Source organism: Heterodontus francisci, chromosome 12, assembly GCF_036365525.1.
Source record: "Heterodontus francisci isolate sHetFra1 chromosome 12, sHetFra1.hap1, whole genome shotgun sequence".
NCBI lineage: Eukaryota > Metazoa > Chordata > Chondrichthyes > Heterodontiformes > Heterodontidae > Heterodontus > Heterodontus francisci.
This window is the reverse complement of record NC_090382.1, coordinates 106,347,195-106,371,205: the sequence shown is the minus strand read 5'-3', so window position 1 is coordinate 106,371,205 and position 24,011 is coordinate 106,347,195. Positions and strand designations below refer to the sequence as shown.

Below are 24,011 nucleotides of genomic sequence, written 5' to 3'. Positions count from 1 at the left end.
GCAGTCTGCAATGTGGGTCCTTGTCAAATGCCTTGCTAAATCAATATAGGCTATATCAAACGCGCTACCCTCATCAATCCTCCTACTTCAATCCAATCCTAACTTCAATCAAGTTAGTCAGCCATGACCTTCCCTTAACAAATCCATGCTGACTATCCTTGATTAATCTGTGCCTCTCCAAATGACAATTTATACTGTGTCTCAGAACTTTTCCAATAATTTTCCCACCACCGAGGTTATCCTGACTGGCCAGTAATTACTCGGACTATCCCTTCCTCCCTTTTTAAACAATGATATAATGTTAGCTGTTCTCCAGTGCCATGCTTGCAGCCAGTGACAATTGGAAAATGATGGTCAGAGCCTGCACTATTTCTCCCCTTGCTTCCCCTACCATTTCTTCTGGGCCTAGCGAATTATCCATTTTCAAGGATGCTAAACACCTTAATACTTCCTCTCTCACTATGTTTATCCCATCCAATATTTCACTTTTCTCCTTGACTACAATGTCTGCTTTGTCCCTCTCTTTTGTGAAACAGACACAAATTATTCATTACGAACCATGCCCATGTCTTGCATCTCCACACAAAAGTTACCTCTTTGGTCTCTAATTGGCCCTACTCTTTCCTTGGTTATCCTCTTGCTCTTTATTTATTTATAAAACTTTTTGGAAGGCTATTTTGCCCATCGTACCTGTGCCAGGATGTATTGCCAGTGTTTTCTGCTTTTATTCCACAATGTCAGCATTTGCAAGTACCTTGTATGCTGGTGAGATTTATAGTGTGTATGTTCATATATGATCTACTGTGTGTTGCAGATGAGCCCCTGTTTATAAAAAGTATACAGTGCTCAGAATGTGGTGTTCCAGGTGGAAATAGCCAGCAAGGAGATCTGCAGGTAACCAGACTGCCCCTTCTGTCCACTACAAAACTTAAGAGGGGAAATCAGTTGTTTCACTGCAGGTTGGACATCCAAAATCCGGCACACTCTGGACCAAGACCATGCTGGATTTCAGATTTTCCCGCATTTGCCATTAAAGCACCTAGCATGCATTTTTCATTAAAACACAATGTAAAAAGCACAGCAGCCTGCAAACAAACCATGCCAAGGGCAGTATGTTCTATTATACTGTAAACCCATTTACTGAAGTGGTTGGGAAATTTACTGTGATTTTAATAAAACTGCAAATGATGCACAATACTGTGCATCACAATTAAAAAATATTAGAATTCTCTGAATGGCTCTGTGCATTGCTGAGTTGTACAGAGCAGGAAGAACTTCTATCCCTGGTTTGTATTGAGTCTGCCCGTCTCAATTGAGTCACGATTCTTGCTCCTGTTTGCTATCCAGGGAGTAATTCTTGGAAGGTTTGAGGTATGAGCTAGGCAATCATTGCACATTCTCGTGGACCTTGGACATTTTCCATCCAATTGCACAGTCATAAGCCAGAGCACGTCCACTCTGGTAGCTTCCAGAAGTGTGGGAGAGATCAATCCTTGCCTCTGGTGTCAGGATTTTGGAAGTCCAACCTGTAGTGATTTAGTTCCATATTTATTCCAAGTGCATCCCTGTGAGTGTATTGAACCTTTCTTTAAGACATATCAGGACGCACTGCCTCCGTTGACTGTTAAACACCACTAACATCATAAACATCCTGTCTGTTTATACAGAGAGAGGAACCCAATCCAGAAGAGGTTTTAAACCAAGCCACTTCCAACTTGCGGGGAGCTACAGAGTCTGGCATTTCTTCCATTTTAAATATTATTGGTAAGTGACTAGAATTCTCTCTCCCCCAAATTTGCTCATCTGACTCATGCTGGATACCTCATCCAAATGACCATACTTAATGTTCCTACCTAACAGCGCTGTGGGTGTACCTTCACCACAAAGCTGCAGCAGTTCAAGAAGGTGGCCCACCACCACCTTCTCTGGAGAACTGGAGGATGGCCTTGCCAGCGATGCCCACATCCCATTGAGAATATTAAAATGTCCAGTTAAGCAATGAGCATTGACTGGCTATTCAGCCATGAAGGTCATTATAGGCGAACCAGATCTTTTCCCCACATAATAACCACACTCGCACTCTTCCAGTCAAAATCACTGATTGATGTTTACAAATGGATAGAATAGGAGCACTAATTAAAATATTCACATCGATACTTATTTTGACTTATCAAAGTCTCTATCTCTTTAAGCTCTCTGGGTCTTTCTGTTTGTTAAATCTCTCCTGAACAGGGCTGGAAAGCATAAAAGCCAAAAACTTCGATATGGCATTCTCCTATTTCATGGTAGCAGCCAGCCAAGGCTACAGCAAGGCCCAGTACAATGTCGGAGTCTGCTATGAACTTGGAAGAGGCCCTGTTAAAGACATGGAGAAGGTAGGAGTCTGGGGGGAGAAAAAGAGAAAGATTTGCATTTATATACTTGCCGTGCACGCACATGTGTACTTGTATTCTATTTGTTTTTCACTTCTTTCTCTGGTAGCTCTAGAAATGCCGGTGCAGCATGCCCTGGATCAGGAGGTTGTAGATTTGAACCTCACTGCAGGACTTCAGCACGTGATCGAGGTGGAGATTCCAGCCTAGTACTGAGGGAGTGCTGTGTGGTCATAGGTGCTTATCTTTCAGATGAGAGGCTAAACCAAGAAGTCTGTGGTGGAGGTGGATGTTAAAGATCCCACGGCGCTATTTGAAGAACACGGGAGTTCTCCCAGTGTTCTGGTCAACATTCCTCACTCAAATGGAAACAGTAGTGTATTGGACTAGTAATCCAGTGGCCTTGACTGAGTTCAAATCCCAACACAGCAGCTATAAGGCAAGGCCAGCATTTATTGCCCATTCATATTTGTCAACCACATTTCTGTGTGTCTGGAGTCACATATAGGATGGCAGATTTCCTCTCCTAAAGGACATTAGTGAACCAAATGGTTTTTTTTTAAGACAATCTGGTAGTTTCATTTGCACTATTCGTGATACTAGCTTTTTATTCCAGATTTACTTAATTATCTGAATTTAAATTCTGCATCTACAGTGGTGGGATTCAAACTCAAGTATCCGGATTATTAGTCCAGGCTACTGGATCACATCGTCTCATGAAGGGTCACAGACCTGAAACGTTAACTCTGCTTCTCTCTCCACAGATGCTGCTAGACCTGCTGAGTATTTCCAGCATTTCTTGTTTTTATTACTACTGGATCACTAGTCCAGTAGCAAGCACTATGCCACCATTCCCATGACTCCTGCCCTCTAATTGGCCCAGCAAGCCACTTATTTGCCACCGCACCTTCTCCTGGGCAATAAGCGTTGGCCTTGTCAGCAACACCCACATCCCAAGAATGAATTTTTAAAAAAGACTTCTTTAAAAAAAAAAGTCTTTCATCTCATTGCTGTCTGTGGAATATTCCTATGCTTAAAGTGCAGCACATTTGCCTACATAAGTGATTGTACTAGGAGTAGCCCCATTCCCCTAACCATTCAGCCCAAACAGGGCAAAAATATTGAACTCTACACCGTGTTTTGTTTGTGTCTTTAACGTGTTTTAAATGTAGGGAAATGCCTTAGATATTGAGTATTTTTGTTTGATACGATCCGCCAGCCTTTGGGATGTACGGCCTATATGCCTAGCATCAGATTGGCATTGAAATTCAGATATCACATTACTCATTTGTGGGATATGTCCCTTCTGCTGTTCGCAACAGGCCCCAAGGTACAGACCATACTCAACCAGCCCGTGCTTGCAAAACTCAAAACACAGTGTCCAACATTAGATGTGATTCCGCGATTGGACAACATTTGCTAAATAATCCACAGTGTGCTAAGAATTATGTTGACAACCAATTTAAGATTGTCAGTAGGGCCCACAGTGTGGCACATTTGCGCATACTGGAAGCTACATATATTAATAGACAGGGCCCTGTTCTTTGTAGGCAGGGGGTGGCGCAGTGATTAGCACCGCAGCCTCATAGCTCCAGCGACCCGGGTTCAATTCTGGGTACTGCCTGTGTGGAATTTGCAAGTTCTCCCTGTGAACTGCGTGGGTTTCCGCCGGGTGCTCCGGTTTCCTCCCACAGCCAAAGACTTGCAGGTTGATAGGTACATTGGCCATTATAAATTGCCCTTAGTATAGGTAGGTGGTAGGGGAATATAGGAGATGTGGTAGGAATATGGGATTAGTGTAGGGTTAGTATAAATGGGTGGTTGATGGTCGGCATAGACTCGGTGGGCCGAAGGGCCTGTTTCAGTGCTGTATCTCTAAATAAATAAATAAAATAAAAATAAAGAATATGTATAAACATTGCGCCTGTTTCAGCTGAACAAAATAAGTCACAGCCATTCACTGGTTCATTCCTCAGGATAATGCCTTGACCAATCAGTCAAGCTGTCTGGTTTAACTTTAAACAAAGCTTGGCAGTCACCATAAACTGGCGCATTCACCATGGTAACACCTCTACCAATCTGAGTTCACTTGCCAACCAATTAGCACTCTCTCTTCTCATGCAGTATAAGTTGTTTTCCCTTACATTGGTTATTCTTGTGATTGTCCTGATGAGTACAAGATGAAAAGCTTGGACAACATGTCTCTATTTTCAGCAATACTCAAGTTCTGTACTACCAAACGACTATTTGTATTCCTTTGATATTATGGTATCAGAACCCAGTCTAATTCTATTCACTTTTCCTCCCCTCCCAGGCCGCTTTATATTACAGTCATGCTGCTGCCCAAGGGCACAACATGGCCCAGTTCCGTTGGGCCAGATACCTCTTGCATGTCAAGTCCAGAAGGGAGGTCAGAGATACCCAGGAAGGTATACGGCAGTTGGAAAAGGCTGCCAAGTCTGGACTTAAAGAGGCAAGTGATCACTTTTTTTATAGAAAGCATATGTTGTGCACATACAAAAAGTTCAGGTAAATTGCTAAGCTACTTCAAGAGGGCTGCATAAATTTGAAGAGTCATGTCCGCTTTCCCCCGTCGGGTAGAGGAGGCTCTTGTGGAGCATAAACACTGGCACAGAACTGTTGGGCCAAATAGTCTGTTTCAGTGCTGTAAGATTCTATGTAACTTTATTCTCTTGTCCCCCTTCTCCTTTCCCAAAGGGGCTGGGGCTGAGGCTGTAGTGTGCTGCAGCAGAGTTCCACAGGTTCTCCCCATTGGATGACAATTGGCAAGATATCCGACCATCACCATCAAGCCCGATCTGTACACATCTGACATTCCCAGCTCGAGATGCTGGGAAACACTCATACTAGCCTCCACTAGTCAGTCCTTATCTGATGCTTTCCACGGGAGGATAACCCCTCCACACCCCCACACACACAAAATCCAGGCTGACACTGCGAGGTTCTATCTCATTCGAAAGATGTTAAACCCTGTCTGCCCCGTCAGACAGATGTGAAAGGTCCGTGACGCTATTCAAAGAAAAGCAAGGCTGATGTACCCAGTGTTTTCTGGCTTCAACCAACATCACTTAAAAACAGATTATTTGGTAATTTATCACATTGCTGTTTGTGAGAGTTTGCTGTGCACAAATTTTCTGCCGTGTTTCCTACAACAGTGACTGCGTTTCAGAAGTACTTCATTGGCTGTAAAGAGCTTTGGGGTGTCCTGAGCTCGTGAATGGCGCTATAGAAATGCAATTTCTCGCTTTCTGACCTACCTGAGAGGGGAAAAAAGCAGAAGGTGGAAGGAAGGCTGGGAGGAGGGGGTTGGGGAAGTAATGATCTCTGTGAAAGCATGGTGCTGATATAAAAAATGCAGTGTCCTCTCATCATTCCAGGCCCAATCCTACCTCGGCGTGTTCTATACTAAAGTGCCCCACCAAGATCTGCAGCGAGCTGTCAGGTACCTGATGATGGCATCAGAGAATGGGGTAAGATGTTCTCCGCTTTTAATGCCATGTAGAGGATTAAGGGGTGACCTAATTGAGATGGGCTGAATGGCCTCCTTCTGAAGTTCTACTCATCCATTAGAAAACACTTCCCCCACCCCACCCCATTACAGCACACAATCACTCAAACAGTGACCAAGGTTTTTGCCTATATTATCTCCACGATACACTCCAAACGCTCAGCAGTCTCACGAACTTCCTGTGATTGAGGTGTTTAAGATGATAGGGCAGATAGAGAGAAATTATTTCCTCTGGTGGGGGAGTCCAGAATAAGGGGGCAGAACCTTAAAATTAGAGCTGGGCTGTTCAGGGATGATATCAGGAAGCAGTTCTTCACACAAAACGTAGTTGAATTCCAGAGCTTTTGGGCTTTGGCAGCTGAAGGCACAGTCACCAATGGTGGGACAAAGGGATTGGGGGATGGACAAGATTTGGAGGAATACATAGAACATAGAACATAGAAAATACAGCACAGAACAGGCCCTTCGGCCCACGATGTTGTGCCGATCCTTTGTCCTCTGTCAAGGACAATTTAATCTATACCCCATCATTCTCCTTTATCCATATACCTATCTAAAAGCCGTTTGAAAGTCCCTAAAGTTTCTGACTCAACAACTTCCCCAGGCAAGGCATTCCATGCCCCGACCACTCTCTGGGTAAAGAACCTTCCCCTGACATCCCCCTTATATCTCCCACCCTTCACCTTAAATTTATGACCCCTTGTAACGCTTTGCTCCACCCGGGGAAAAAGTTTCTGACTGTCTACCCTATCTATTCCCCTGATCATCTTATAAACCTCTATCATGTCACCCCTCATCCTTCTCCGTTCTAATGAGAAGAGGCCTAGAATGTTCAGCCTTTCCTCGTAAGACTTATTCTCCATTCCAGGCAACATCCTGGTAAATCTCCTCTGCACCCTCTCCAAGGCTTCCACATCCTTCCTAAAATGAGGCGACCAGAACTGCACACAGTACTCCAAATGAGGCCTTACCAAGGTCCTGTACAGCTGCATCATCACCTCACGGCTCTTAAATTCAATCCCTCTGCTAATGAACGCTAACACCCCATATGCCTTCTTCACAGCCCTATCCACTTGAGTTGCAACTTTCAACGATCTATGCACATAGACCCCAAGGTCTCTCTGCTCCTCCACATGCCCAAGAACCCTACCGTTAACCCAGTATTTTGCATTCGTGTTTGTCCTTCCAAAATGGACGACCTCACACTTTTCAGGGTTAAACTCCATCTGCCACTTTTCAGCCCAGCACTGCAACCTATCCAAGTCCCTTTGCAGACGACAATAGCCCTCCTCGGTATCCACAACTCCACCAACCTTTGTATCATCTGCAAATTTACTGACCCACCCTTCGACTTCCTCATCCAAGTCGTTAATAAAAATCACAAACAGGAGAGGACCCAGAACTGATCCCTGTGGCACGCCACTGGTAACTGGGCTCCAGGCTGAGTATTTACCATCTAAGACCACTCTCTGCCTTCTATCAGTTAGCCAATTCTTAATCCAACTGGCCACATTCCCCACTATCCCATGCCTCCTGACTTTCTCCATAAGTCTACCATGGGGGACCTTATCAAATGCCTTACTAAAATCCATGTACACCACATCCACTGGTTTACCCTCATCCACTTGCTTGGTCACCTGCTCAAAGAATTCAATCAGGCTTGTGAGGCAAGACCTACCCCTCACAAAACCGTGCTGACTGTCCCGAATCAAGCAGTGTCTTTCCAGATGCTCAGAAATCCTATCCCTCAGCACCTTTTCCATCAACTTGCCTACCACCGAAGTAAGACTAACTGGCCTGTAATTCCCAGGGTTGTTCCTATTCCCTTTCTTGAACAGGGGCACAACATTTGCCACCCTCCAATCACCTGGTACCACCCCCGTCAACAGAGAAGATGAAAAGATCATTGCCAGCGGCTCTGCAATTTCATCCCTTGCTTCCCATAACATCCTTGGATATACCCCGTCAGGCCCGGGAGACTTGTCTATCTTCAAGTTATTCAAAAACCCCAACACATCTTCCCTCCTAACGAGCACTTCCTCGAGCTTACCAGTCTGTTTCACACCGTCCTCTTCAGTAATACACCCCTTCTCATTCGTAAATACCGAAGAGAAGTACTCATTCAAAACCTCACTTATCTCTTCCGGCTCAACACACAGTCTCCCGCTATTGTCCTTGACCGGACCTACGGTCCCCCTAGTCATCCTCATATTTCTGACATACGCGTAAAAGGCCTTGGGGTTTTCTTTTATCCTACCCGCCAAGCATTTTTCATGCCCTCTCTTAGCTCTCCTAATCCCTTTCTTCAGATCCTTCCTGGCCATCTTGTATCCCTCCAGAGCTATGCCTGTGCCCTTTTTCCTCAACCTTATATACGCATCCTTCTTCTTCCTAACAAGACTCTCAACCTCTCTTGTCAACCACGGTTCCCTCACATGACCATCCCTTCCCTGTCTGACAGGGACATGCTTATCAATGGCCCCTACTATCTGCTCCTTGAAAAAGTTCCACATTTCGACCGTGCCCTTCCCTGCCAGCATATGCTCCCAACTTATGCTCCTCAGTTCCTGCCTGACAGCATCATATCTACCCTTCCCCCAATTGTAAACCTTGCCCTGTTGCACATACCTATCCCTCTCCATTACCACAGTGAATGCTACAGAATTGTGATCACTATCTCCAAAGTGCTCGCCCACCAACAGCTCTATCACTTGCCCTGGTTCATTACCTAGTACCAAATCCAATATTGCCTCCCCTCTGGTCGGGCAGTCTACATACTGAGTCAGAAAAGCTTCCTGGACATACTGCACAAACACTACCCCATCCAAACTATTCGATCTAAAGAGTTGCCAATCAATATTTGGGAAGTTGAAATCCCCCATAATTACTACCCTGTGACTTCTGCTCCTTTCCAAAATCTGTTTCCCAATCTGCTCTTCCACCTCCCTGCTGCTATTGGGGGGCCGATAGAAAACTCCCATCAAGGTGACTGCTCCTTTCCTGTTCCTGACCTCAACCCACAGTGCCTCAGTCGGCAGATCCTCCTCGAAAATTCTTTCAGCAGTTGTTACACTATTTCTAACTAACAATGCCACCCCCCCACCTCTTTTACCACCATTCCTAATCTTATGAAAACATCTATAACCAGGTACCTCCAAGAACCATTCCTCCCCCTCACCTATCCACGTTTCAGTGATGGCCACAACATCGTAGTCCCAAGTGCCCATCCACGCCTTCAATTCACTCACCTTATTCCTGATGCTTCTTGCGTTGAAGTATACGCACTTTAACCCTTCTCCGTGCCCATCTGTCCTCCGCGACAGTGCTACCTTCCCCAATACCTCACTACACTCTTTGTCTTTCTGAGTGGACCCACTGGTCCCTGGACTACAAGTCCGGTTCCCATCCCCCTCCCAAACTAGTTTAAACCCTCCCGAACAGTACTAGCAAACCTCCCTCCCAGGATATTGGTGCCCCTCTGGTTCAGATGCAGCCCGTCCTGTTTGAACAGGTCCCATCTTCCCCAGAATGCAGTCCAATTATCCAAGAACTGGAAGCCCTCCCTCCTACACCATTCCTGCAGCCACGTGTTCAGCTGTGCTCTCTCCCTATTCCTAGCCTCACTATCACGTGGCGCCGGCAACAAACCAGAGATAACAACTCTGTCCGTCCGAGCTTTCAGCTTCCAGCCTAACTCCCTAAACTCACTTCTAACATCTGTGCCACCCTTCCTTCCTACGTCGTTGGTGCCAATGTGCACCACGACCTCTGGCTGTTCCCCCTCCCCTTTAAGGATCCTGAAGACGCGATCACAAACATCAGAACACAATCCCTGCACTTTGTTTGATCCTGAGTACCACAATGCATGCTTCTACCCACTGGAACACTTGACGAGGGCCCAACTTCTTGATATAGACGTTGAATTTCTCATAAGGTATTCATACTAACTTGGCTCCATGGCAGATTTTGTATTTGACAACTACAGTTAAGATTCTGGAGTATGAGAATTGTTATCTGTCCTTTGCAGGATCCTGCAAGTCAGTACCATCTGGGGATTTGTTACCACAAAGGATGGGGAGTGATGAAGGACATTCGGCGAGCTCTTGAGCTCTACCAGAGGGCTGCAGCCCTTGAACACGCTGATGCGCAGTGCATTCTGGGAGTGTTGCACCAGCAAGGACTTGGAGGTACTGGACTATCTGGAGTTGCGGAACCTTCAGAGAGGGGAGTCAGGGAGCCCAGCAAATCAGAAATCATAGTGACAAGCGGGAGAAAACGGGACCTAAGTCCACAAGTTTCCAGTCCTCCAGCACAAACGTCATTCACTCAGATGAGTACAAAGAAGTAATCCCATTCCTGTTACCTTAAATTATAATATTGCAAAGTGTTACTAAGTGAATCTACTGCTAAAACTGCCTGTTCACGGAGGAGGTGGAGCTGAGAGCTGGTGCTATGTAATCTGCTATTTTGTTATGATAAATCTTTCAAAAACTTTGGTTCGGCCTAAACTGGAGCATTGTGTCCAATTCTGGGCAGCGCAATGTACGAAGGATGTGAAGACTTGGGAGGTTTTTACGAGAATAGTTCCACGGATGAGGAATTTCAGTTATGTGGATAGATTGGAGAAGCTGGGGTTGTTTTCCTTAGAGAAGAGAAGGTTGAGAGGAGATTTGATAGAGGGGTTTAGACAGAGTAAACAGAAAGAAACTGTTCCCTTTGATGGAGGGATTTAGAACCAGAGGACACAGATTTAAAGTGATTGGTAGAAGAACCAAAGGCAACAGAAGGAAAATCTTTTTAATGCAATGAATGGTTAGGATCTGGAATGTTTAGTTTAGAGATACAGCACTGAATGCACTACCTGAAAGGGTTGTGGAGGCAGATTCAAACGTGTCCTTCAAAAGGGCATTGGATAAGCACCAGAAGGGAGAAAAAAAATCGCAGGGCTATGGGGAAAGGGATGGGGAGTGGGACTAGCTAAATTGTTGCAAAGAGTTGGCACGGACTTGACAGGCTGAATGGCCACCTTCTGTGCTGTAACCATGGTGTGATTTTACGCTCAAAACCATGAATGGTCTGGACAGAGTAGATCAAGACAAATTGTTCCCTTTGCAGAAGGGTCGAAAATTGGTGTCCTCTGATTCAAGGTGATTGACAAAAGAACGAATGGCGACATGAGGAAAAGCTTATTTACACAGTGGGTGGTTGGGATCTGGAATGCACAGCCTGAGATTGTGCTGGAGGCAGATTCAATTGTGGATAATTATCTGAAGAAAAAAAATTTGCAGGGCTACAGGGAAAAGGCAGGGGAGTGGGACTAGTTGCTCTTGCAGAGAGCCAGCATGGACATGATGGGCCGAGTGGGCCTCCTTTTGTGCTGTAACTATTCTATGATTCTATATACTGCTACCCGGAATTTCCTGTAAGCCTGCTCCAAAACAGTGCAGAACATCAAGTAAATTTGAGAGTCAGTGACTTGTGCCTGTTTTTACACTAACCCAAATTTCCTTGATACTTTTTTAACCCATTTCTGCAAAACCTCTGCCAAAATTGTTTATGCTTGTTAACATGAGCTCACCCCATTTGTGGTCCCACCCCCTTTCCAGACCCTGAGCAGAACCCCACAACTATGCAAAAATGTCACTCTTGTGAATTCCCTAAATTACCAGTATTTGTGAATGGACTGTAAATTTACATTTAAAATGTCAGGAGCAACAGATTGCAAAGTTATGATTCTGATGTTTTGTGGTGCTTTTCCATCACAGGGTCCTTTAATGTGTTTCCTGTATATCTCTGAATGCATCTTCATCAGAACAATTTGCATTAACAATTAAAAAGCTTCCACAATTGCATTTTCTTAAAATCTGCTGCGCCCAATTTGCATAAATGATAATTTTTTGCCCAAAGGGGTTCTTAAAGAAGAAATCTGGTGTAAATTTGGTGCTTTCTTTTTGCCCCAATGTTTTATGCCTTTTTATAAAGTAAACTAATGAGATTTTCAGAGAATTTTGGCATAATTTAGCAGTGATGGCGTTATAGGAAATACTGATCTGCTGATTTGGAATCATAGAGTCATTGAACATAGAAAGAGGACGTTTGGCCCATCGTGCCTGTGCTGGCTCTTTGAAAGTGCAATCCAGTTGACCCAACATCACCTTCTCCCCACCCCACCCCACCCCACTCTTTTCCCATAGCTCTGCAAGTCTTTCCTTTTCAAGTATTTATCCAATTCCCTTTTGAAAGTTACTATTGAATCTGCTTCCACCGCCCTTTCAGGCTATGCATTCCAGATCACAACAACTCGCTGTGTTTTTAAAAAAAAAAGTCTCTGTCTCTCCCTTGGTTCTCCTGCCAAGCACTTCACATCTGCATCCTCTGGTTACCAACCCTCCTGCCACTGGAAACAGTTCCTCTTTATTCTGTCAAACCTCTCATAGTTTTGATTGCCTCTAATAAATCTCCCCTTAACCTTCTCTGCTTGAAGGAGGACGCTGCCAATTTTCCCTACATAGAAAGAGACTTCTGTGGAATACCAGACTGGGAATAAATTGCTGTTTTCCTTTGCTTACCGCACCCCACCTGTCTCCCTCATGGTGTCGGCCATGGCTCAGTGATCGCGCTCTCGCTTACTGATCCCACACCAGATTTCTCACCACCATCACCGCCGCCCCCAGCCCAACCACCCGCACCAGCCCAGCCTTAGTGCAGGATTCCCAGATCGGTGACTGATCACAGAAAACTATCCCTTTGCATCAGAGCAATCTGATCATGACCTTGTTTCCCTCTCCTCAGGCCTCCCAGTGAGCTTTTCGAAAGCAGTCGAGTTGTATCAGAGGGCAGCCTGCTCGGGCTGTGCCGAGGCTGTGCATAACCTGCAGCTCTTGAAAGATCTCCGAATCAAAGGTAAATGATGCCCATCAGACTCTAACCAACGATCTGGCAGTGGCAATGACCCCTCTCAGATAAGGGAGGTTACAGGTGCCAGCCTCGTGTTTCTGCGGAGACAACAATTTAACGCAGAGAAGTTTGAAGTGATGCTCTTTGATAGGAAGGATGAGGGGAGGCAAAATAAACTAAACGAAATGTAAAAGGATCAGTCTGCTGAGGTAATTCGCCGTCAGAATTTCTGAATGATTACAACCCACCTGTTTACAATACTATGTTGAGGATTGTTGCCTGATGTGTTGGAACAGTAACGGTTGCTGACAAGATTGCACCAGGACAAGGGAACTGAGTCTCGCTGTTCTAAAGGTTGAATGTGGGGAAGTAAATGGTCCAGTATAAATTCAGGGAGTGGGGGAAGTGTTTGTGTTGGCTGCGATATTTAGGCAGTGCAATTGACCTGCAAAATTATTAGTATGAGTGTGCCAAAGTTGGGAGAGCTGTCCCACAGACTACTCAAGCAACAGCCTGACATAATCATACCATGTTATACCTTACAGACAATGTCCCAGACACCGCCATCACCATTCCCGGGTATGTCCTGTCCTACCAGCTGGACAGACCCAGCAGAGGTGGTGGCACAGTGGTATACAGTTGGGAGAGAGTTGCCCTGGAAGTCCTCAACATCGACTCCATGAAGTCTCATGGCATCAGGTCAAACATGGGCAAGGAAACCTCCTGCTGATTACCACCTACCACCACCCCCCACCCCTCAGCTGATGAATCAGCACTTCTCCATGTTGAACAGCACTGGAGGGAACACTGAGGGTGGCAAGGGCGCAGAATGTACTCTGGTCGGGGGACTTCACTGTCCATCACCAAGAGTGGCTTGGTAGCACCATTACTGAGCGGGCTGGTTGGGTCGTTAAGGACATAGCTGCAGACTGGGTCTACGGCAGGTGGTGAGGCAACCAACAAGAGGGAAAGATATACTTGACCTCATCCTCACCAGTCTGCCTGCTACAGATGCATCTGTCCGTGACAATATTGGTAGGAGTGACCACTGCACAGTCCTTGTGGAGACAAAGTCCCGTCTTCACAATGAGCATACCCTCCATCATGTTGTGTGGCACTACCACCGTGCTAAATGGGATAGTTTTTGAACAGACCTAGCAATGCAAATCTGGGCATCCATGAGGCGCTGTGGGCCATCAGCAGCGGCAGAATTGTACTCGACCACAATCTGTGACCTCATGGCCCGGCATATTCCCCACTCTACCACTACCATCAAGCCAGGGAACCAACCCTGGTTCAATGAAGAGTGCAGGGGGGCATGCCAGGAGCAGCGCCAGGCAAACCTCAAAATGAGGTGTCAACCTGGTGAAGCTACAAGGGCTACTTTCATGCCAAACCATGTAAGCAGCATGCGATAGACAGAGCTAAGCGATCCCATAACCAACAGATCAAATCAAATCTCTGCAGTCCTGCCACATCCAGTCGAGAATGGTGGTGGACAATTTTTCCTACATAACTGGAGGAAGTAGCTCCGCAAGTATCCCCATCCTCAATGATGGGGGAGCCCAGCACATCAGTGCAAAGATAAGGCTGAAGCATTTCCAACAGTCACAGATGCCAGACTTCAGCCAATTCGATTCATTCCACATGATATCAAGAAACAACTGAAGGTACTGGATACTGCGGCTTTGGGCCCTGACAACATTCTGGCAATAGTACTGAAGACCTGTGCTCCAGAACTTGCCGCACCCCTAGCCAAGCTGTTCCAGTACAGCTACAACACTGGCATCCACCCGGCAATGTGGAAAATTGCCCAGGTATGTCCTGTACACAAAAAGCAGGACAAGTCCAATCAGGCCAATTACCGTCCCATCAGTCTACTCTCAATCATCAGTAAAGTGATGTAAGGTGTCATTAACAGTGCCATCAAGCGGCACTTGCTTAGCAATAACCTGCTCACTGATGCTCAGTTTGGGTTCCGCCAGGGCCACTCAGCTCCTGACCTCATTACAGCCTTCGTTCATACATGGATAAAAGAGCTGAACTGCAAAGGTGAGGTAAGAGTGACTGCCTTTGACATCAAGGCAGCATTTGACTGAGTATGGCATCGAGGAGCCCAAGTAAAACTGGTGTCAATCGGGGGAAAACTCTCTGCTGGTTGGAGTCGTACCTAGCGCAAAGGAAGATAGTTGTGGTTGTTGGAGGTCAATCATCTCATCTCCAGGACAACACTGCAAGAGTTCCTCAGGGTAGTGTCCTAGGCCCAACCATCTTCAGCTGCTTCATCAATGACCTTCCTTCAATCATAAGATCAGAAGTGGGGATGTTCGCTGATGATTGCACAAGGTTCAGCACCATTCGTGACTCCTCAGATACTGAAGCAGTCCGTGTAGAAATGCAGCAAGACCTGGACAATATCCAGGCTTGGTCTGGCCAGTGGCAAGTAACATTCGCGCCACACAAGTACAGGCAATGACCATCTCCAACAGGGGAGAATCTAACCATCTACCCTTGACATTCAATGGCATTCCCATCACTGAATCCCCCACTATCAACATTCTGGGGGTTACCATTGACCAGAAACTGAACTGGAGTAGCCATATAAATACCGTGGCTACAAGAACAGGTCAGAGGCAAGGAATCCTGCGATGAGTAACTCACCTCGTGACCCCCCCCACCGAAAGCCTGTCCACCATCTACAAGGCTCAAGTCAGGAGTGTGATGGAATACTCTCCACTTGCCTGGATGGATGCAGCTCCAGCAACACTCAAGAAGCTCGACACCATCCAGGGCAAAGCAGCCCACTTGATTGGCACCCCATCCACAAACAGTCACTCCCTTCAATACCGACGCACAGTGGCAGCAGTGTATACCATCTACAAGATGCACTGCAGCAACACACCAAGACTCCTTAGACAGCACCTTCCAAACCCGCGACCTCTACCAACTAGAAGGACAAGGGCAGAAAATGGATGGGAACACCACTACCTGAAAGTTCCCCTCCAAGTTGCACACCATCCTGATTTGGAACTATATCGCCATTCTTTCACTGTCGCTGGGTCAAAATCTTGGAACTCCCCTCCTAACAGCATTGTGGGTGTACCTGTGATGCAGCTCACCACCACCTTCTCGAAGGCAATTAGGGATGGGCAATAAATGCTGGCCTGGCCAGCGATGCCCAGATCTTATTAACAAATATTAAAAAGAACAGAAATGTACAGTAGGTCAGCATCAGAAAGGGTACGGTCATTAATCAGAACCCAGAATATTCGGCTGTCTCTTTTCCAATTCAGACTGACCTGCATATTTCCAACATTTTTCTGTTTATAGTTCAGATTTCCAGCTTTTCACGGTTTTTCTTTCCAGCACCTTCCCTTTAATTTCTTGCTTCTTTGGACTGTGCCCCACAACCCTTCGAGATCTCTACATTCCTGCAATTCTGGTCTCTTGCATTTTTCTCACTTTTCATTGCTTTACTGTTGGTATCTGTGCCTTCAGCTACCTGGGCCCTAAGCTCTGGAATTACTTCCCTAAACCCCTCTCCTTCCTTAAGACACTCGATCAAATCCAGCTCTTTGTTCCAGCTTTTGGTCACCTGCCCCAGTATCTCCTTCTGTGACTCGATATCACGTTTTGTTAGATAACGCTCCTATGAGGCCGCTTGAGACGTTTTACTACGTTAAAGGCACTATATAAATACAAGTTGTTGTTGAATTAAACCTTTTATTTAAAAAAGCACATCAACAACTTGTACTGAGTGGCACTATTGTCACATAAAATTTAATGCAATCATCCATGTTCCACACGAGCCTCCTCCCACTCCTCTTCATCTTACTGCATGAGCATATCCTTCTATCCTTTTCTCCCTCATTTGTTTATCTAGCTTCCCCTTAAATGCATCTATGCTATTCACCACAACTACTCCCTGTAGTAGCAAGTTCCACATTGTAACCACTGTCTGGGTATGGAAATTTTCCAGCAAGATGCAGAGATGTACCCAACCCGTAGGGTGAGGGGGAAGTGGGGATGGATTGCAGGAGAAAGGTTAGGTGAGGACAGAGCAGGAGAGGGACCATGGGGGTTTAGGGAGAGAGTTCCAGAAGGTAAGGCTGAGGTGACTGAATTTGTTGTTACCTATTTTTTTTATATATATATAAATAAAATATATGTATAATAATTTTTTTCTCCAGGAAGTTTCAGTTTCTCCTGTGAACATACCACGCTGAGGACTGTGATGTCCTCCCCTTGTCTTCATTCCCTGGACAGGCCTAGACTGACAATCCCTCAGCAGCGCCCCAGTGAAGTCGACGAGGACTGGGGAGGTCGCCATCCACCAGCGGGCATGGCTTCGACTCTACCGCACTCATGGAGCACGGGCAGCCTCCACGCCTCGCCACTTAGCAACGGAATCCTCGTCACCAGGGCCGATCTACTGGGATCGGCAAGCGTCACCCGCCTGGATCACCGCACAGAACTCCGGCCGGGGCAGCTCGCGTTCCGCAGTGGCATCCTGGGTGTGGGATGATTTGCGAGGAGAGGTGGCCTTGGATAGAAGCCGACACACCACCCTGCCACATGCTCTGTGACTGGAGGATTCCCGTGCCGCAAGGATAATCTACCACACTCGCAGAAAATGGATGCTCAGCTCCCCCACCAGAGTCTGCACACACCATTAAAGAAAACCACAGCAGGCTGTGTTGGAGGAATTTCTGGAACAAACATTCTCTGTTCTGCCATGCACTGTGCCAGTGGATGCTGCAATAAAGCCCTGACCTGCAGACTGCCACACATCTAACCATTGCCATGACAAAGCCGCCCCTTCCACAGAGGTTTACAGCACAGGAAGAGGCTGTTTAGCCCATGCCAGTTCCCACTCTTTGCTAGTGCAATCCGAAAACAGAATTCTGTTCTCCTGCCCTCCCCAGGAAAGATCTTTATAATAGCACATTAACTCTTTCACATTGCCTGATGACTGTACTCTGAGGCTACTGACATCACCCCCCACCCCCCCCCCCCGCCCCTGATCTCTGGAATGCCCTCCCCACCCTGCCCACGTATTGCTCAATAATCTGTCTGTCAAATACAATGTTATTGTGTTAGGGTGGGAGGAGGTTTTTTGTGCAGCATAAACACCGGCATGGACCTGTTTGGCCGAATGGCCTGTTTCTGTGCTGTATACTCGATATATTCAATTAGTTTGTGTTACTGGCCAAATGGTTGATGGTAATAATGAACTGAGCTTCTTCCCTGTTTGCTGGGCACACCATTATTTTTGGAAGCGGTCATCCTAATTTACTTTAGATTTCTTCCCTCCTATACCCAGTTGAACATGCCACCCTTTTTGTTCTGCATCCTGTGCGTGGTGCAGCATTCATACAAACACACTCCTCTCTTATGTCTGGCACAAGACGTCCCAACCCACAGCAATGTGATTGACTCTTAACTGTCCTCTGAAATGGCCTAGCAAGCCACTCAGTTGTCAAGGGCAATTAGGGATGGGCAACAAATGCTGGCTTTGCCAGCAAAGCCCACATCCCAAGAAAGAATTTTTTTTAAATACTCAGCACTGATGGTCTGTACAGCCCAGTTTATTTTTTAGTTTACTCTCAATCTTTTGCCTATTGCAGCTGACCCTGCCTGTGTGAAATTAAACATCTGCAGACACAATAGCAGTTGTGGTTCCTTGTGCATCACAGCACGCCCATCGCCCACCTCCCCCACCACTGCATTAATAATGCATCACATGCCCTGCACTTTTAAATGCATCAAACCCCCTCACATCTCTAAATACATCATGTCTTACAGCTTTCAATGCACCACGACTCCTCTTACTGCTTTTAATGTGTCGCCTTTTTGCCCTTCCAACAGTAACAGATTTATGGCTTTAAAATGAGAAGTAATATTCTGTGAAGTCCTGGGATCGTGTTCCTCTATTTCCACAGGGGGCGGACGGGGGTTGTAGTGCAGTTGTTGAAGGTCCCATGCTGCAGTAAGTTCTCCCAGTGCCCTGGCCAGCATTCCCCCATCGACCAGATTAACAACAACTCAGCCCCAGCAGTGTTTGTTGGCTCTTGCTGTGCCACATTTTCCTGTTTAAGCTCTGGCATAAGAGCAATTGTAGGTGAAATGTTTTAAGCTCTAAATGCAACTCATTTTTAAAAAAAAAGTTTTTAAAAATCTATCTGATGAGTCCTGATCTTGGGGAATTTGTATGAGGGTGGGTTAAGGAGGCTGGACTTATTCTCCATGGAGTGGGCTAGCTCAAGGACATCTAATTAATGTTTTCAAGGTTCTAAAGGGCACTGGCAAAAGTTGATTGAGGCAAATTATTCACTGTGGTTTCCTCTCCTCCTTGGTGTCTTGAACTATGGCCACTGATCCTTCACCCAGGTTTGTCTTGGTTCTGACTGAATGACTAAGGTGTAATTTAATTTAAACCTTTACCCCCACCCTCCCCCACAGTGTACGTGCCTTACTCAGTAATCAGACAAGAGATGGAAGTGAACTAAGTGATTGAAGAGGGTGTAATTTTTCTCTGTGGTTTCTATTAAACCCATACTGTCTTTTTTTTAGCCATCGGTTGCATTAACAACTGTATTAAAACACAACAGACAGGAGTTAAACATAAACTCATAAGTTAGTGGGTTTAAAGCATCACCCAGAGGAAGGGAAATTCCAGTGCAGTGCAGATAAACAGCATAACAATCACTGTAACAGGGAGAATGTTTTTATAATTAAGATGCAATTGAATCTCATTACTTTTCTGCTAAAGTCCCAGAAAGCCCTTGCTTTGAAGTAAAACTGCTGCCAGCTTCAAGCTTCTCCTAAATGCGCACAAAAGAGACAATCAAGAAATGGGCTGCTTTCTGTTATATAGAAACTAAACTGACTGCACTTTGCTCAATAAGCAAAGTTCCTGGTGCTTTTATACACCTGTAAACTAGATTACTTTAAACTGACTACCTCCTTGCACCTGCAGGGATTAGTCTGTAACTTGTATATTCCAATTTGCTTTTAATCAAAGGTTTTGCAAAGGCCTGTTTGAGATACGCTGATGATTAAAGAGCACATCAGGCCCAGTCGGTTTTGAAACTAGTGTGAATGAATTCAGTAGTAAAGAGATAACCTCTAAGACAAAGGGAAAGTTGCAATGCTGCCCTCTCCCATCTCTATTTCAGCTTATAGTATTATGTCTTTTAGAAATCCACTCACAGCTTGAGTTTATCTTCATGGCAATTCAATTTTTCAGCTTCATGTTTCTCCTCAGTTGCTCTGGTAATTTAAGATGACAACATCTCTCTCTACCCTCCCCCTTTTTCTTTCTCTCTCTCTCTCTGTCTCTCTCTTTCCTCCCCATTGCAATCCAGCCTTCGCTTCTCCTTTAAGTGAAGTAATCTAGAATAATGTTCAAATAGGACAATGCAGGGCCCACCCCTGCTAATCCGCATTGAATGACACTTCATACCTGCTCTCTTAACAAATGTCCACTTTACAAATTGCCTCATGACCTATTGTTAACGATTTAGATTTCACGAAACGTTAAAATAAAATGCATAAATACCATGGCAGTGCTGCAGTACACCACCTGAGGGAGTGCTGCAGTGCCAGAATTGCAGTACTTCAGCTAAGACAAACCACGGCCCCCATTACCTGGATAGCTGTAATGAGATGAAGGTGGAATTGCTATCCTAAAAGGAAGAAATCAAATAAACTAAAGGTTGCCTCATTTGAACCTGTCTAATGTCTTCCATCAGCTTTTGTTCAAAGAAATATGAATTTTCAGATCTATTTCTGTTCCCAAGTATCTGAATTGACAGGTTCACTGTGGCATTTATTTTGGTTGGAATGTTGAAGTAAATACTTAAGAGATAAAAGGAGAATGTAATGTTAGTGCTGCCATTGGAATTGTGTGTGTTGGAATATATATGGGTCATAATGTTTTCTATTTTGGGTTCTGTTGAACTATTAACCTTAAATCATAAAGTTGCTGCTAAATGTCAGTGGTGCAACTCTATATTTTGTAAATTCTCAGTTGTAGTATTCAGCTCCTGATTGTAACTCAATATGCTTATTAAAGGCTGCCTAAGAATTTCTGCTGCATAGTGTTTGTGATTTTGCACTCCGGTTTTAGGCTGTGTTTTGAAGATGACCAAAGATGAATGTATTGCCCACCCTTCATTGCCTGGCCAGAGGTAGGACTAGAGTCACATGTAAACCAGAGGGGGTTAAGGGTGACAAATTCTCTTGAAAGGCGATAGTGAACCAGTTGGGTTTTTATAACAAACAGGCAGCTTTCCTGGTCACTGTTTACTGGTGCTCGCCATTGTCAGCTCTAAAATTCCTTCCCTAAAAATCTCCACTTCTCTTTCCTCCTTTAAGACAGGTTTTTAAAACCTACCTCTTTGATCAAGCTGTTAATTGCCTTTCCTAATATCTCCTTTATGTGGCTCTGGGTCAAGTTTTGTTTAATCGCTTCAGTGAAGTTTTACTGCATAAAACGCTCTATATAAATGCAAGTTGTTTTTATTATATTGGAAGATTTATTGGATTCACCCTCAGCTTTCTGTATATTTGCATAGTGTGCATACTCATTACCTTAGAAATTTTCAAATTAAGTCCTACCTGCCAGATTTCAGCAGCGCACGGGAATTCCGTGGCACCCAGTTCAAGTGCATTTAAAGGTGGCGTGCACCAGTCGCTTTGTGCAGTTGTGTTTGAGGTCAGTCGTTTTCTTTATTGAACTCTTCGGCACAAGGAAGGTCAACATTTTAATTGATGTTTGGCTGCAGGCTCAGCACCAGCTTTTGTGGTGGCTTTTGCAGGGGAGGTGGGGATGGCATGGATGGTGTACTGGACGGGATCTCAGGCGGGTGGAGGTGCGGAGGAGGGTAGGTGGGGAGTCAGGTGGGTTCAGGTGCAGGGGAGGGAATGGTCTTGTGTTCAGGGTGTTGGGTAATTAGAATTTAGAATTAGAATATTACAGCGCAGTACAGGCCCTTCGGCCCTCGATGTTGCGCCGATCATCTGACCTACACTATTCCATTTACATCCATATGTCTATCCAATGACCACTTAAATGCCCTTAAAGTTGGCGAGTCTACTACTGTTGCAGGCAGGGCGTTCCACGCCCCTACTACTCTCTGCGTAAAGAAACTACCTCTGACATCTGTCCTATATCTTTCACCCCTCAACTTAAAGCTATGTCCCCTCGTGTTTGCCATCCTCATCCGAGGAAAAAGACTCTCACTATCCACCCTATCTAACCCTCTGATTATCTTGTATGTCTCTATTAAGTCACCTCTCCTCCTCCTTCTCTCTAACGAAAACAACCCCAAGTCCCTCAGCCTTTCCTCGTAAGACCTTCCTTCCATACCAGGCAACATCCTAGTAAATCTCCTCTGCACCCTTTCCAAAGCTTCGACATCCTTCCTATAATGCGGTGACCAGAACTGCACGCAATACTCCAGGTGCGGCCTCACCAGAGTTTTGTACAGCTGCATCATGACCCCGTGGCTCTGAAACTCGATCCCCCTACTAATAAAGGCTAACACACCATATGCCTTCTTAACAGCCCTATTAACCTGGGTAGCAACTTTCAGGGATTTATGTACCTGGATACCAAGATCTCTCTGCTCATCTACACTACCAAGAATCTTCCCATTAGCCCAGTACTCTGCATTGCTGTTACTCCTTCCAAAGTGAATCACCTCACACTTCTCCGCATTAAACTCCATTTGCCATCTCTCAGCCCAGCTCTGCAGCCTATCTATGTCCCTCTGTACCCTACAACACCCTTCGACACTATCCACAACTCCACCGACCTTCGTGTCATCCGCAAATTTACTAACCCACCCTTCTGCACCCTCATCCAGGTCGTTTATAAAAATGACAAACAGCAGTGGCCCCAAAACAGAACCTTGCGGTACACCACTAGTAACTAAACTCCAGGATGAACATTTGCCATCAACCACCACCCTCTGTCTTCTTTCAGCTAGCCAATTTCTGATCCAAAGCTCTAAATCACCTTCAACCCCATACTTGCGTATTTTCTGCAATAGCCTACCGTGGGGAACCTTATCAAACGCCTTACTGAAATCCATATACACCACATCCACGGCTTTACCCTCATCCACCTGTTTGGTCACCTTCTCGAAAAACTCAATAAGGTTTGTGAGGCACGACCTACCTTTCACAAAACCGTGCTGACTATCGCAAATGAACTTATTCTTTTCAAGATGATTATAAATCCTGTCTCTTATAACCTTTTCCAACATTTTACCCACAACCGAAGTAAGGCTCACAGGTCTATAATTACCAGGGCTGTCTCTACTCCCCTTCTTGAACAAGGGGACAACATTTGCTATCCTCCAGTCCTCCGGCACTACTCCTGTCGACAATGACGACTTGAAGATCAACAACAACGGCTCTGCAATCTCCTCCCTGGCTTCCCAGAGAATCCTAGGATAAATCCCATCTGGCCCAGGGGACTTATCTATTTTCACTCTTTCCAAAATTGCTAACACCTCCTCCTTGTGAATCTCAATCCCATCTAGCCTAGTAGGCTGTATCTCAGTAATCTCCTCGGCAACATTTTCTTTCTCTACTGTAAATACTGACGAAAAATATTCATTTAACGCTTCCCCTATCTCCTCTGATTCCGCACACAACTTCCCACTACTATCCTTGATTGGCCCTGTTCTAACTCTTATCATTCGTTTATTCCTGATATACCTATAGAAAGCCTTAGGGTTTTCTTTGATCCTATCCGCCAATGACTTCTCGTGTCCTCTCCTTGCTCTTCTTAGCCCTCCCTTTAGATCCTTCCTGGCTAGCTTGTAACTCTCAAGCGCCCTAACTGAGCCTTCACGTCTCATCCTAACATAAGCCGCCCTCTTCCTCTTGACAAGCGCTTCAACTTCTTGAGTAAACCACGGCTCCCTTGCTCGACAACTTCCTCCCTGCCTGACAGGTACATACTTATCAAGGACACGCATTAGCTGCTCCTTGAATAAGCTCCACATTTCGTTTGTGCCCATCCCCTGCAGTTTCCTTCCCCATCCTACACATCCTAAATCTTGCCTAATCGCGTCATAATTTCCTTTCCCCCAGCTATAATTCTTGCCCTGCGGTATATACCTGTCCCTGCCCATCGCTAAGGTAAACCTAACCGAATTGTGATCACTATCGCCAAAGTGCTCACCTACATCTAAATC

General features: G+C 45.5%; 1 protein-coding gene across 2 annotated transcripts in view; it reads left to right on the top strand.

Annotated features, from left to right (window-relative positions):
• The window catches only part of dele1 (DAP3 binding cell death enhancer 1), a 46,862-nt gene extending 25,975 nt beyond the window's left edge, over window positions 1-20,887 (top strand). Inside the window, exons 6-13 of one of the 2 annotated variants that reach the window (XM_068044031.1) lie at window positions 815-894; window positions 1,668-1,764; window positions 2,233-2,375; window positions 4,687-4,845; window positions 5,771-5,863; window positions 9,929-10,088; window positions 12,694-12,804; window positions 16,989-20,887. In XM_068044031.1, coding sequence (XP_067900132.1) covers window positions 815-894; window positions 1,668-1,764; window positions 2,233-2,375; window positions 4,687-4,845; window positions 5,771-5,863; window positions 9,929-10,088; window positions 12,694-12,804; window positions 16,989-17,323 — 1,178 coding nt within the window. In that variant the 3' untranslated portion in view covers window positions 17,324-20,887. The remainder of the gene's footprint in view (window positions 1-814; window positions 895-1,667; window positions 1,765-2,232; window positions 2,376-4,686; window positions 4,846-5,770; window positions 5,864-9,928; window positions 10,089-12,693; window positions 12,805-16,988) is intronic. The other variant, XM_068044033.1, reaches the window with a different exon arrangement.
• The last annotated feature ends 3,124 nt before the right edge of the window (window positions 20,888-24,011 follow it).